The sequence below is a fragment of the Clarias gariepinus genome, chromosome 27, assembly GCF_024256425.1.
Source record: "Clarias gariepinus isolate MV-2021 ecotype Netherlands chromosome 27, CGAR_prim_01v2, whole genome shotgun sequence".
NCBI classification, from domain to species: domain Eukaryota; kingdom Metazoa; phylum Chordata; class Actinopteri; order Siluriformes; family Clariidae; genus Clarias; species Clarias gariepinus.
In genome coordinates this window covers 18069084-18085113 of record NC_071126.1, presented here as the reverse complement: position 1 = coordinate 18085113, position 16030 = coordinate 18069084, and the positions used below count along the sequence as shown (strand labels likewise).

General features: G+C 39.2%; 1 protein-coding gene across 10 annotated transcripts; it reads right to left on the bottom strand.

The window, feature by feature from the left end:
- Positions 1-801: 801 nt before the first annotated feature.
- On the bottom strand, positions 802-16030 carry matn3a (matrilin 3a). 10 transcript variants are annotated; one of them, XM_053489384.1, is made up of 14 exons: positions 15818-16030; positions 13916-14770; positions 12215-12790; positions 10355-10567; positions 9900-10082; positions 9648-9767; positions 8337-8456; positions 7485-7604; positions 6697-6816; positions 5942-6061; positions 4774-4893; positions 3831-3933; positions 1666-1734; positions 802-1577 (listed from the first exon to the last, which is right to left on the bottom strand). In XM_053489384.1, exons 1-13 carry the CDS (start codon positions 15990-15992, stop codon positions 1677-1679), a joined length of 2883 nt encoding a protein of 960 aa, XP_053345359.1. In that variant the 5' UTR covers positions 15993-16030; the 3' UTR covers positions 802-1577; positions 1666-1676. The 10 variants fall into 10 exon arrangements, with proteins under 10 accessions (XP_053345359.1, XP_053345362.1, XP_053345361.1 ...); XM_053489387.1 differs by having other exon boundaries at positions 6032-6061; XM_053489386.1 differs by having other exon boundaries at positions 10370-10567.

Here is a 16030-nt window from a genome sequence, read left to right as displayed (position 1 = left end):
CCTCAACATAAAATTGTTAAAAAAAAAAAAAAACTTTCTGATCCCTTTAAATATAGAATTGAGGTTTAGAGAAAATCATAACATATTAAGAAACATTTTTATCACATAGAAGTCATTGCTGTTTTATGCTAGACATTCCTAACCTTTTCAACCCTTGTGGTTATCCAGGGAATTTCTCACCTCTGTGTTCACCTGCGAAACATACTGTACTGTATTGTAATCTGAGGACGTTGGTGGATTTCGTGGGTAAATTTCTTCATTATGTTATATTAAAAATTGAAGATACAGCAGAAACAATTCAAGCCTCTGGTGCACATGACCCAAGTGAAACCCAAATGAGAGAGAGAGAGAGAGAGAGAGAGACGGTGTGTCTGAGTGTACCTTCATCCATCGCAGTGAGATTGAGTTAACACCGTCTAACATCTGAGCTACCTGGTCTTGGCACTCAGATGAAACAGGGCACGAAAGCAGGACGGTTTTTAGGCTCCTGTGTGAGACATAAATGTTGGTGTTTGCTGTCAGAGTTAACACAGAGTCCTGAAATCCAGTTTTGAGTGACGAGGGAGACGGTATGCAAGCAGCTATCGCGTGAACCCCTTTCACCTTGCTTTTACAGACACTCAAAACCGGTACAATCTGACACTACAACCGTTGTTTAAAAGTCAACATCTATATCACGTCTGGAAATGTAGACGTACACAAAGTCTCGCAAAACTTTCAGACTCATCTTCAGTCTGAGTGTAATGTGTGTAACGGGGCTCACCGGCCATACAGATAAAAAGGAACATTTATCAGTTTGGATGATTTGAAAACAGATCTGTTGCTTTATTTTCTTGCATAATGTTTATTCATTATAGTCATGCTCAAATTACAGTTCAAATGATGTCTATAAATATAATAAACATGTAAAAGGTGCATCACTAAATACTACCTGCTTAACAGAAAATAAGCTAAAAATGTAAATACATACATTACATATCATATTCCGAAAAATGAAACCTAATCTATCACAAAAGCATTTTTCCATCATGCAAGATACGATGCAGGCAAAAGTTTGCACACCCTAAAAAATGGAAATCTAAAAGGCGTCTAATGTAAAGCGTCCTTATCACAAATATTAAAAATGCTTTCATGTGTAAAATTGTTTTTAAGATCATAATAAAAAAAATTGATAGAGCAAAAGTTTGTATCTTCCTTTCTCTGATATCTGTTTTCCTCACCATAGGATTGTATTAACTTCTTTTGTCTTAACTTTTTAGATTGAGATTAAATAAATAGAAGTGCGTTTTATTGCCTAGAAACCTTGAGAGGCGCACAAACTTTTGCCCTACGCAGTTTGTAATCATGTCAGTGTTTTGTTTTTCTTTATAATACTTTTTATTTTGCGGCATTATAGGTTACAATCCATTGACCAAAGGAAAAACAAATGTAATAATAAGTCGATAAGCACCATCTGTGTGGGTTATGTTCCAGGTGTGTTGAGGTTCTGGAGGTTCTGGAGGTCGGTGTGCTGGAGGCCAGTTTGGTCCATACCATGCAGTAGCTTCACTGGGATTTGAAATAGGTGTCCAGTTCACCTTGAAATCAATAACAAAGTAGTTAAAATGTGATGATTTATACTGTAGACGTCTACTGCAGTCTCAAACTTAGACAATTCCCACTTACCAAAGGAACTATCACTTGTTAGACAGCATCCTTTCCACTTGCTGTACTTTCTTGGTGATGTCTGCCAGTATAACAGCAGTTAAGGTCCACAACAACATACAATATCCTTAATTCAAGATTAAAATAATGGAAATAAAAGCAATGTTTAGATATCTGTTTCAGTTATCTGTTTGGAGAGACTTTACCTTTGAACTGTTCTTATGTATTACAGCGCTGTTTTTTCAGCCAAAGTGAAAATATGAACTAATCCCAGTAAAAATATTCACTTTATCTTTTCTAATTAATATCTATTGGTGCAGGTGTTTGTAGCGCCTGACAGTAGCGCATTAGTAGATTATTTTAAACACATAACTGTTCATAACATCACTTTTACTTAACATTTAGAGTTCACTGATTGTGCAGGTTAAACTTCAGGCGAAGATCTAAGTCCTGCAGAAGTTACATAAAATTCTTTCCAGACAGTTTTGACTGATGCTGTGACAAAATCTGGCTGGACAGACATACAGACATACAGACAATTTTTTTCTTAGACTGGTCTCAGCTCCTCCAGTGTATGAAACATAAAGATATCATTGGAAGAAGCACATTCTGACCCAATATACAGACAAAACCTTTTTTTTTTCAATTATATAGATATTTTACCATTCTTACATAAACTTTTTTCCAACTTTTGGACTTTCCAGTATTTTTTTTTATCCTAGTCATGATCGTGATGGATGTGGATCTGCCGCCGATCGCAGGAATTCACTCTGACTGACTGGGATGGGAAGTTCATCACGGGGTAGCAGGCAGACACAGAATCACACCTAGGTGTAAATTTAGCATAGCCAATCCATCTGTGAGCATGTTTTAGGGAGTAAAGAGAATCTAAAGGAATCCCAAACTGTGGACTCTGTAGCTGGAACACAGAAACACTACCCACTGTCACTCCGAATAAATGAGGAGAATGGCATCTGATGTAAAATGTGCCAAATCAACATATGGATGTGGTGAGGAAGGACATGAAGGAGGTTGGAGCGACATAGGAAGATGTGACAGAATAAGATCGAGACATATGGTCCGCTGTGGCGACCCTAACTGGAGCAGCCGAAAGGAGAAGAAAAAAAACTAAAGATGAATATAGGCCAATATATCAGAATTTCAGCTTTCATTTCCTTAGTAAAGTGTTGAACAGCTTAGAATATGACACCTTTAATTTAAACCGACTCCATTAAAGTGCTGAGAAATATTAAATATATGAAATGAGTGGGTTTTTTACCAGGTGTGCCTTTTAGATTGATTGTTTAAACAACAACAAATGAATTTGTTGTTAAAAAGAATAAACCAACAGGAAGAACGGAAAGAGTACCCTGAAAAGGAACAGGCACGGTGGTGTAGTGGTGTCGCCTTGCACCTTCAGGGTTCGGGTTCGATTCCCGTCTCTGTGTGCATGGAATGTAATGTCCTCCCCGTGTACCACAGGTACGCCGGTTTCTTCCCACTGTCCAAAGACATGCAGGTTAGGCTAATTGGCATTTCCAAATTGCCAGTGGTGTGTGAATGAATGTGTAATTGTGTGTCTATGTGTGTGTGCCCTGCGATGGATTGGCACCCTGTCCAGTGTGTACCCAGCCTTGTGGATCGTGGAGGGAGAAACCTCTCAGAACCTCTGGAATCAAAATGAACATCTACCAAAGTGTGGAAAAGGCATGATCTGCTTTTAAGCCAAAGCATTTAAGCTCATCAGTCCAGCCCAGTTTTGCTGTATTTTGCCATGTCACATCAAATTTTAACTAAGAGTGATTTAGCTTTACTGGTGGCACGGTGGTGTAGTGGTTAGCACTGTCGTCTTGCACCTCCAGGGTCCGAGTTTGATTCCCGGCCAGGCTCGATTCCCGTCTCTGTGTGCATGGAGTTGATGCTTTGTGGGTTTCCTCCGGGTTCTCCGGTTTCCTCCCACAGTCCAAAGATATGCAGGTTAGGCTAATTGGCTAATTGGCCTAAGCCTTCTGGGATAGGCTCTAGGTCCCCGTGACCCTGAATACAGGATAAAACATATAGAAGATGAGTGAGTGATAGTGATTTAGCTTTAAAAATTCACCTGAAAGAGACGACTGGTTATGTTTTAGTGATAGGACAGCTGTTAAGTTTCATCCATGCATGAGATTAAAATGAAAAGGATATGTTTGCCATTAAGCGCCTGGATGGAGTTTTGTGTCTGCCTTTGGAAAGCCAGTCTGGCCTCGCAGTGACACGGATCTTGAACAATCTCCACCTTCATTTCTTCATCTCAAAATTTTAAATATGTTTGTTAGACAGAGGTAACTTCAAAACACTACTTCAATCAAACAGGAAGAATATTTTTTGTTGATCCCACATTTCGAAAGTAATTTATTACAAGTACCATAACTCATATGTTATTATCATCATGCTTTCCGTCATTGTGGTAGTACGTTAGTGTAAATGTAACACTTAGCAACAGCTAATCCAATGTTGTTAAATAGGCTTCTGCAACATTGCAAGTGTTACATGTTTTTTTGTTTTTTTTGGTGAATCAGTGTGAACATTGATTCTGGACATAATCAACATAATCAAAGACAGATGAGGTCCCGCCCAATAACCAGCCTGAACTGGATCATTTTCCAAATTAAATACTTAAAGTAAATGTAAATGTAGTTTACTGATAGTACATGAACATGCTGACGCTTTCTAAGCAACTCTATTTCCAGCTGACTTTCAGATTTGATCCTACACTCTCCAGCTTGACTATTCCATATTGACTTGAAGGCTGCAATGTCTAGAAGCAGCAGTTTCTCCAAAAAGCATGCCGATGATATGCACTATACCTGGTGATTATGCATTATTTCAGTATTGGTTTGTTTTTTGAACAAATCTCTGTGATAGAATTTAATTAGTAGATCTAATAGTTCAAATGAAGAACTCAATGAAGTTCAACCACCAAATTAAGAAGATGTACTGTAGATGCCTCTTAAATACATATGTATGTACAGATTCTCTTTCCCCAAAGTAAAATAAATTATCTTTAACTAGATTAACTAGCATGCCTGATTGAAGTGAGTGTACAAAACTTGAGCCATCAGATGAAAAGCATGGTCTGAAAGTTCTTACGTGAGCAGGTTTTCTTGTCTCCGTTTAAGGTAAAACCTCTCCAGCATTCACACTGATAGGATTCATTACTGCTGACACAAATGTGCTCACAGTCATGTCCCATCCCACACTCGTCCAGACCTGCAACAAGTCCTCATGAAGGCACTGAAGAAATTCTGACGTTTGCATCTTTAAAGTAATATGAGCTACTAAAGCGTATATATACAGTATATATATATATATATATATATATATATATATATATATATATATATATATATATATATATATACGTATCCTAATTCAGAAAACTGGGGTAACTCATTAGAGAAATACCAATGTTTTATATACATTAATTAAAAACGGTTAGTGAAAAGATATAAAGTTTAAAGCCTGTTAGGAAACTGACTTTTATGGTTTTTTTTTTTTTTTTAGTTTTTAGGTTTTTTTTCCAGATTTTCTCCCTAATTTAGTTGTGGCCAATTCCTCCCCGTCACTAGGGGGCTCCCACATTAAGGCTACTACTACCATTCAGCCAAGAGGGCCGAAGACTATCACGTGTTTCCTCCGATCCGCGTGACGCCAGCCGACCGCATCTATTCGAACTGCTTGCTCACGCACCGTTAGGGGCGGAGTAACACACTCGGAGGAAAGCGCTAGCCGCTCCTTTTTCGCGTGCGCGAGCTCACAGACGCCCCTGATTGGCTGTAGAGCCGTGATTAATGTGGGAGCACAAAGTACCTCTCATCCCTCCCCCCTGAGAGAGCTCGGCCAATCAGCTCTCTCTAGACCTCCGGCTGTGAGAGGTAACAACATCACTCGGGGATCGAACCAGCGAACTCCGGATGATAGGGCGAGCACTTTACCACTGCGCCATTTGGAGGCACTTTTATGGTTATTTCTACAGTCTATGACAGGTCTATTCAATTTTGGCTCATGAAGGCCAAACCAGTAGTTTCTCCAACCAAAGTACCAGTTAACTGCACCATACCAAGTTAGACATTTTAAAAAGACTGGCTTAAGTAAATTCATCATATTTAACCATATCGGTCAGCAAAACACTGAGAGTTGGAAACCAGTGCTGGGAATTAATAGGTATGAATCATATTGATGTAGGTAGGATGCCAGGTTGGAGGGAACATACAGAGTTTGAGCCCTCAGATGAATAGCCTGGTCTACAAGGTCTTACGTGAACAGGTTTTCTTGTCTTCATTCAAGACAAACCCCGCCCTGCATTCACAGTGATGCGAGTTATCATTGTTAATACAAATGTGCTCACAGCCATGCCCCATCCCACACTGGTCCTGACCTGCAACAAGTCATGAGGAAGACAATGAAGATTCCAGAGCTTGTATGATTACAGACACCAGAGAGTAAGCTTTAACAATCTCATGTACTCAATATACAGTATGTGTGAAAGCTTTGGTTGATACAGCTGGAAAACAATCCATTTATTACAGGCTACGGCTTTAAACAAGGACGTCTGGTTCCCATTATTATATTCACTATACTCTTACATGTTTCACATCCTTGGAGCATTTGCAATTATGCGCAAATTCCACTTTCTTACAGGAAACCTGGGTTTAACTATGTGAAAAAACTGATGTGATACCCCCTCCCAAAACTTCAGCAGAATCGACCTTAAAATTTGATCCCACATTCTACAACAGGGCTATTCAGTTTTGGCTGCAACGTCTACCAGTACGTTCTCCAACCACCAGAGTGAAATGCACCATACCAGGTTATAAGGGTTGGTTTAGATATATGGGTTTGAGTCTGATTGGTTGAGTACTTAGAAAAGATTTTGAGATGATACGATGAGATTTGGAAATGATAACTGGAGTTAATAGCTATGAATCATTCTTATGTAGGTATGGTGCCTGGTTGGAGTGGATGTATGGAGCTTGAGCTCTAAGGTGAATAGCCTGGTCTACAAGTTCTTACGTGAACAAGTTTTCTTGTCTTCATTCAAGACAAACCCCCTCGGGCATTTGCAGTGATACGAGCCATCACTGGTGACACAAATGTGCTCACAGTCATGTCCTACCCCACACTGGTCCAGACCTGCAACAAGTCACAAGTAAAGAATGGGAGAAATCCAGATGTGTATCCTCAGGAGATACAAACTGTATTACCTCTGATTAACCCAGAGGTGATCTCTTTTCTTTACTTTTTCTTTTCAAAATGCATGCTCAACTATCACACCCCGGGGTTCAAGTAATAAGAAAAATGCTGATGATTTCTACATAATATTCCAAAACATTAAACAATTACCCAACTTTAAGTGCCTTGGAAATCTGCCCTTTAGTTTTTTTTATTCTATAGTCTACAACAGGACTATTCAGTTTTGGTTCTTGAAGGCTGCAACCTTGATCAATAGTTTCTCCAACCAATGTCCATGGACAATCAACCAAGATTTTACTTGCTTCTAAAAAAGGCTTCATGGTGGTTGTACACATAAGATACTAGAGAGATGGAAATTGCTACTGTGAGGATTTGTTTATCTGTAACTAGGTATGGATGTTGCTCTGCGATTGATTGGCACCCTGTCCAGGGTGTACCCCGCCTTGTGCCCTAAGTCTCCTGGGATAGACTCCAGGCACCCCGTGACCCTAAATACAGGATAAAGCGGTATAGAAAATAAGTGAGTGAATGAGTGAGGTAAGGATGTTGGGTTGGAGTCATGCAAGGTTTGAGCCTTCAGATGAATAGCCTGGTCTACAAGTTCTTACGTGAACAAGTTTTCTTGTCGTCATTCAAGACAAAGTCCCTCCAGCATTCACAGTGATAGGAGCTATCACTGCTAACACAAATGTGCTCACAGTCATGTCCCATCCCACACTGGTCCAGACCTGCAACAAGGCAAAAGTGGAGCATTGGAGAAATCCATAGGTCATATTGTGAAAAGACTCGGTAAGGCTTGTAGAACCTGATAAAAAATATATATTTGTGTCAAATGTACAAGACAAGCCATTACCATTTATGACATGAGTGAACTGGGTCACTAGTACAGATTTTCAGCCCTTGTTCAACTTCTTAACAAGCAAATGATTTTTGTTTAGTACTTATTGGGTACTCAGGACTTTTGTAATCATCCCCATTTTTCCTTCCCACCTATGACACTCCAGAGTTAGACTAATAAGTTACTCCATCCATCTAGGAACCTCTATAGTCCAACTAAGGACCATGGAGGCCAATGGTGACCATGGGAGGCCAATGGTGACCATTGTATTTCTTCCCGAGGTCAAATAAGTTACTATCAAACCTTAAATGTTTAACAAGCTTACAGATTCTAGTTGAACTGAATTATAGAGTTATTTATCTATACAACAGGTCTATTCAGTTTAGACTCATGGGCTGTAATGTCAATGCACAGTTTCTCCAACCAATGTACCAGTGAAATAAACTATAACACTGCATGTATTAGCTTCAGTTTAATGCTTCTGTGTTTCTGTGGTTAGGAGTCTTTATTAAGATACCTCTTAATAAAGTAGCTTTATTCTCAACTAGATATAGGTGCTTGGTTGGAGTGAACATACAGAGCATTAGCCTTCAGGTGAATAGCCTGGTATACGAGGTCTTACGTGAACATGTTTTCTTGTCTTCATTCAAGACAAATCCCTTCTGACATTCACAGTGATACGAGTCATCACTACTGATACAACTGTGCTCACAGTCATGTCCCATCTCACACTGGTCCAAACCTGCAACAAGTCATGAGGAAGGCAGGATCTTGTGTTGTTACAGGAATCTCAGAATCTCAGTTTTTAAAACCTGATGCACTCCATATACACAGATCAGCCATAACATTAACATTGATTATCAATTAAATACCGGTAAACCGGTAAAGGATTATTGGCACACAAGGCTCATCTATGTCTGGTTGGATCAAAGGCCAGCCTATCTAGTCTGATCCACCAAAAAAGCCAATGCAGGAAAAACTGCAAAAAACGTCAGTGCTTGCCATGATAGAAAGGTACCAGAATACCCAGTGTACCACACTTCGGACCCGCCCTCCAAACTCTCCATATCCAATCAATCCATGGGATGTGCCAGACAAATAAGCCCGATCCACAGAGGACCCACCCCATAGTCCACTGCACCCAAAAGATCAGCTGGGAATGTCCTGATGCCAGACATCCCTGTACCCCAAAGGTCTTGTGGAGTCTTTCCCTGAGGGGCCAGAGCTGGCCCAGTGGCACAGGGGAATTTACACAATACAGGGCATAATGTTTTGTGCTGTGTAATGTTATGACTGTTCGGTGTATTAAGACAAACAGTTGAAAAACAATCCAATTATTACAGGCTAAAGGTTTATCCAGGGGCAACCTCAAACCTTGACCATTTTCATTCTCCTGGAAGATGTTTTCCTTCTACAAGCAACCTTCTTGGAGAATTTAAAATTAGGCCAAACTTCCCCCTCATTACAGAATCCTGGGTTTAACAGAAATGCTGAACTTTTCTTAAAGATACTCCCAAAGCTTCGGCAATCGACCACCTTAGAGCTTCTTGGTGAACTTCTACAGTCTACAACAGGACTATTCAGTTGTGGCTGCAAAGTGTACTTGTAGTTTCTCCAACCAACATACCAGTAAAATACACCATACCAGTTTATGAGTCATATTTCTTTGTCTGGGAATCTGATTGCTTGTACCAATTGGTGAATGTTACAGAAGGACGTTATGTCCATTCAAGGTCCTATCAAGTCTCAAAACAGTTTTAGGGTGGTGGTACTCAAAGAAGATAGCAAAACACTGGAAATTGGAAATCAGTGCTGGGAATGAATAGGTATGAATCATATTGATGTAGGAAGGAATATAAAATATGGTGCCTGGTTGGAGTGAACATACAGAGCTTGAGCCCTCAGGTGAATAGCCTGGTCTACAAGGTCTTACGTGAGCAAGTTTTCTTGTCTTCATTTAAGACAAAACCTCTCCGGCATTTACAGTGATACGAGCTATCACTGTTGACACAAATGTGCTCACAGTCATGTCCGATCCCACACTGGCCCAGACCTGCAACGAGTCATGAGGAAGATACTAGAGGAATCCTCAAATCAAATATTTACAGAACTATCAAATGCTCATAAATAGGCGTGAAACAAGTCATTACCATTTATGAGACATTACACCAAATAACTCACTCACTGGCACTACCGTCATCATCATCATCATCATCATCATTATCATCACCACCACCAGCATTGGCCTTGAAACAAGATTTTTTGTCCTGCATCAAGACAAAGCCTGGGAGACAGGTGCAGTAATAGGAAGAGCTACTGCTCACACAAGTGTGCTGACAGTCATGACCCAGTGCACAAGCATCGATACCTGAAAGAAGTCACGAACATTGTCCAATATTATACATGTTTCTTTGCGGCCTGTTATAGTTTGAGTAATGAATTTGTTTTATTGGGTATTAAATTATGATATGTTTATGGGTTATTTGTATTAATGTAAGCTAAGATTATTATTATAATTATTGGATTATTATAAAATCTACTGGAATGTTATGACATTTTTCTGCCTTATCTATCATTCTCAGGAGGTAATGGCATGAAAAAATCATTCAATACCATTTACTCCATCACATTTAAACTCACTGGCACTACTTTCACCATCATTGTCATCATTATCATCATTACGTCCATTGCCTGCACCATCGGTGTGACTATCACGGACACTGTCCCTGTTAACAGAGCATGTCCTCTTGTCTTCGTTTAAGACATAGCCAGGATGACACTTGCAGTAATAGGATGTGCCGTTTCCAACACAGATGTGTTGACAGCTGTGTCCCATTTTGCATGGTGGTACACCTGGAATGGACCATAAGAGAATCACCAGGGAAACAGAAGTTAGTACTGAAAAAATAAACATGCCTGGGTTAGATTGCACAATGGGACGTAATGATGGTCAAGATTTCCATCTAATTTAAATCCAGACTTCCTAAACACATTTTTATCCAGAAGTAATGGAAAAAAACAGGTTAAAGCAGACACCTTTGCAGAAACCTTAAATGTCACAGACCGAATGTTTTAAGAAGTATACAGTGTGTATATTCAATAATTATTGTGCTAGAACCAAGAGATGATTTGCTGTTCTTTTTTAAAGTTTTTTCATGGAACCCAAATACAACAGAACCACCAAAACGCAGGACATGTGTTTGTCATCTGTCTCGCTAGTCAGAGAAACAAAGACGTTATGCAGAGCTGAAAAGAACAGTAACATTAGTGCAAACCCGGCGACGGCGTGGCCTGCATGTGGTTGTTAACATCATGATGATGTTACAGACTCTATGCAGGATGACCATCCATCGAACTTCCACAGCATGGGATGGATCAGGGCTGATTCAAACCAGCTGTTTGCTCTGTTGGATTTGTTCTGTTAAACACATAACACAAGATAATATGCATCGTGTCGTTTTGTACGACTACGAGTCATGGCGAAGGTAGATTTGGTAGTACGGCTGTAGAGAAAGAGTTTTTTTTATTAATGTATAAATAAGCAGGTTAGTTACAGTACACTTTGAAGTAATAAATATTGTCATGTGGTTCAGGCAGAACTTTGACCTTTATGCATCAAAGCAATTAGCATCATGTGCAGACTCTTACGTTTGCGGGAGCATGTTCTCTGGTCCGCGTTCAAAACATAGTTCTTGTGACACTTGCAGAAAAAGGAGGAGCCACTGCTGACACAAATGTGCTCGCAGTTGTTTCCCGCGGTGCAGGGATCCATACCTGGAACAAGCTCTTTATCAGTTACCCTTTTTGGACCTAAAAGTTCTCAGATGATTTTATATTTATTTGATTTGATTGAGACTTTATCTTTAAAGCTTTTTTTTTCTCCATCATTTGATTTTACAGTTAAATAAGACCAAGGTGAAATCCAAATGGAAGTTTATGAAAATTAAAATTAACATTTTTTAACTTTCTTTGTAATGTGGAAAAACGTCAGGTTAAGTAGATCAAGCTTAAACATGTTAATCAAACAAATGAGTTGACGTCATTTTTTAATACATTTTTCCGCGGCTGTGGATACAAGAGCAGGAACCGGCCCTAGAATCGAAAAAGGGTAAAACATTCATGAAACATGCATTTGTATACAGAAGGGTCAACCTGGATAGAAATCACAATTATTAAGAAAAACTTTAGAAGCAGATGAAATATTATATGTAAAAATACCTTCCAGAATATTCATTGTGCACCCAAACTTGCTAATACAAATGTAAATGTGTAAAAACTGCAATATTTTAAATACTTCATTGATGATATTCTAAAATCTGTTTTAAAATGTGTATATTTTTATAAATATAAAAAAGCTAATGCCGAAATATGAAATAGCGATAAATCTCTATTAAAAAAATTCTCAGATAATGTTGTCAATGCCCAACAATGTCAATAAGATCGATATAAATGCATGAAATTAAATAAAAAACAAAAGGAATTCCCAATTAGTATTCCTACCACACAGAGTCTCCCTGAACTTGGATGTGAGCTTCTCGATGACGCCGTAGGTCTCTACATAGAACACGTGGTCTTCTAGTGGATGGCTGGCCATGAGCCTGAGCGACTGCTTGTCGGCCCGGTCCACGCCCACCGCGTAGATCTCGATCCCTGAGGCTCGGGCTGCAGCGGACACCTCTTCCACCTGATCCTGAGGACGCCCGTCCGTGACGATGATGGCCACCTTGGCGATCTTCTGTGATTTCGGCCGTGCTCCCGACTGCTCGGTGAAGGCCTCTTCCATGGCTTTCTTGATGGCCAGACCGGTCATGGTCCCAGCAGCCAGAGGTTCGATAACACTGATCGCTTGCTTCATGCTTTCTTTTTTCAGATGGTCTTTGAGGAGGAACTCGATTTTGACGGTGCTGGCGTAGTTCACCACGGCGACCCGGGTGGCATCAGCTCCGATGTCCAGAGTGTCAACCATGGCCGCAAGGAAGACCTTAACCTTCTCAAACTCACCTGGACGCACACTGCGAGAGCTGTCTATGATAAAGACGAGGTCCAGCGGGCGGCTCCTACAGTGAGAATCTGTAGCTGAGAGCAAAAATTAATTATCAGTTATTATTTTGCAGTGAAAACTGATCATTTTATTAATTAGTGGTTTTAGTAGGACATTTAGGACTGACTACATCCACATGCACAAGTGTGAGTTGAGCATAGAGCTTAGTATTATGGTGACTTAAATCTCACCCAATGCCATGGCAAGGGAAATTATAGAACAACTTGATGTTTGCTTTAAAAAGGCGTCTTTCCCAAATGTTCAAACACTCCCACACCTACTCGTACTGGTCTACTGGAATTGAGTCAAATCGTTTTATTATTTAAAATAACTTTTAAAAAATGGCATTGGATTGTATTTAAGTTGCAGCTAGCATTGCTAGCTTTTCATTATGCCATTACGTAGTAAGTTTTTTTTAATGATCGTGGTCATTAAAAAAAAATCTTAAAGGTGATTCAGTAAAAGGACATCGCCATATAATGTTATGTGAATCACATTCAGAACAGAAGGAAATTATTACAGAATAGAATGTTTTATTTATTCAAGTTTATTTTATTAAGGACTTAATGGGGCTGGTTGGTCAGAGAGTGTTGACTTTTTGTACCATGCGAATAACAGATATATATTAATGTGCACATTCTAGTATGTTTTTGTATTTTCTATTTTCTAATTACTTACAACCTTCCTGGGATGTTTTCTGTAATAGGGCATTTAATTATATTTTTGGACTCATTTTCAAGACGAAATTTGAAACTTCGCTGTTTCTTTATAATCCTACAGGTGGTGCACTCTGAACTATTCCTACATTGGCATCCAATGTGGTAGAAGTGAATTATTTGCTAAGTTTGTTTAAAAATAAAAAATTTCGGGCACTTGTTTAGAAATAATATTTTTGGAGCAAAATAATTATGTAGCTTTTTGTTTGAATTAATTTCAAGTTAAAAACTAAACTCTTGTATTTAAAGTTAGTTTGAATTAAGCAGTAAGCACCTGTTTTTTAAGCTCATCCATTACATTACTTGTTCCAACATTGCTTAACTAGGTCATATATCACAATGAACACAGATCATGGTCCATGATGCCATACACCTGAATCCACCTTTAGCACAAATGTAGCTCTGCTTTCATAAAGCTGACACCACCAGCCGATTATCTAGTACCTGTCCTCCCTGAACTGAGTGCTGAGGTTGTTTTAGGATACAGCTGTGGTGCCAGAGTGGACGCTGGCACGGACTGTGATGAGGTGGCTTCACGGAATAGTTGTGGCGCCAGAGTGGACTTTGTAAGTGAGAGATTTGGCCGCAATGCTGAGGTTATCCAGGTCCACTGGTGTGCAGGAGGAGATGTTGGTTGGAAAGGTGTCACTGGATTACCTGTTGGAATTTGTAAATGTTCTGCGGATTGTTCTGGATGTTCAGGTAACCGTTCTGGAACTAAGAGCGTCTGCTCTGGGTTTGTAACCGAAAGACCTGAAAGTACAAGAGACTGTTCTGGAAGTTTACGAGATTGCCCCTGACCCGCAAGTGACTGCTCTGGACCTTCCTGTGAAGAATCTGTAAATGAAATTTCTGGACCTGGACTTGAAAGTCCTGGAACTACAAGTGGTTGTTCTGGGACTTCTCGTGATTGTCCCTCCTTGGCATGTGACCTGTCCAAACTGGCAGGTGGTAATTCTGGAATTACAAACGATTGAACTGTAGTCGAAAGAGCTGGAACTACTTGAAGTGTTTCTTGACCTGCAAGCGATTCTTCCTCGACCTCAACATGTCCTGTAAGAGATCCGTCAGGAGCTGCCACTTTGCGGCAAAGTACCGCTGCCCATTCACGCCTCAGCTGGGGGTTCTCGTGTAACGGAGACAGTATTATCTGTGTTGATGATAAGTCTTTTTGCCAGTCTTTAGCTTTGGCTAGTGAAAGGCTCTTGCGTCCAGGATAGTTTACCAGTTGAGACAAAACCTTCGGCTGGTCTTTGTGAAGATACTGCTCTCCGTTTAACCTATATATACTGCTGTCTACTACGGACCACCAACAGGATTTTAAATTAGTGACACAAAGACAAGACACAGGTTGTTAGTTTAATATAGTGAAATTTATACTTTATAGTTACAACTTAAAAGAAAGTGGAATTTCAATATACATGCATATTGAAAAACATGACTTTAAAGGAATGCGTCAATATTTTACTCCAACCTTGTCTCCATCCACCACACCTGTACTGTATATGTCAATAAAACAGCTAATAATTTCAATACATTTCCCTGTACCAAGGAAAACAATGGAAAACCTGTTTACTTGAAATGGGCCAGTCATGGAAGTCTAAGAGCGTTTGCTTAATTATGAGTTCGATTTTGAACACCAAGCATGGGTTCTGTTGATTCCTCATTCAAAAGGGTTTACAAATAATAAAGTCTGAAAATCTGAAGGCACAAAGATAATCATAAAAAGCGTAAAAATTCACAATTACTGTTCATTAATTTGCTCCAATGTTGTGACTTTTTTAAGGTATAAAGGTATAAAAGAATAGCTTTTCTAAGACATTATCGCATTTGAATTCACCATAAATTATTCTGACATTTACAAAAACTGGACCAAGAGGTTTCAATTGATTTCTTGTACAGGGAAACATAATAAACACACACATACATGGTACAAATGTGATAAAAAGAGTTTAAGTTGAAAAACACTGGAGAATTTTTTTTTTTTTAAACTTGATTTTGGGCATTATTATGATATTCGACCTTAAATTAAGTGGAAGATACACATAAATGTGTTTAGGTGGAAAGTAAAGAAGTCATATTTTTAATTGCAGTGCATCAAGAATCAAATATAATGAAACTGTAAGTATGTTCCATTTGAGGATGCATGCTGAGACGAAAATGCAAACATGGACAGTTTTCCGACGCAGATTAAACCGTGTTTTATTAAATATAAACGTCATTTCAATTTGACATTGTCAATTTATAAAATATAAAAAATCGTGAACATTAAACAGCCATACGCTGATGTTAAGTCAAATTAAAATACTCATAGGTGAGATTTATTTAAGTAAAATCAAACCGTACCTGCTGGACTAAGCGTCCTTAGTGGTGGTCTGGCGTTGGCTGGATTAGCATCATTTCTTCTCTGTGCGTAACTCTGGGCTAAAATCTGTGATGGATAAATAACATTATAGCAGTCGGAGAAATCCACCAGCAGAAATGAAAGGCAAGAGAGTAAAACTCTGATGAAGGACTTCATTGTGCTAGATGCTCTCGACACTTCTTGTGAAACTTCTT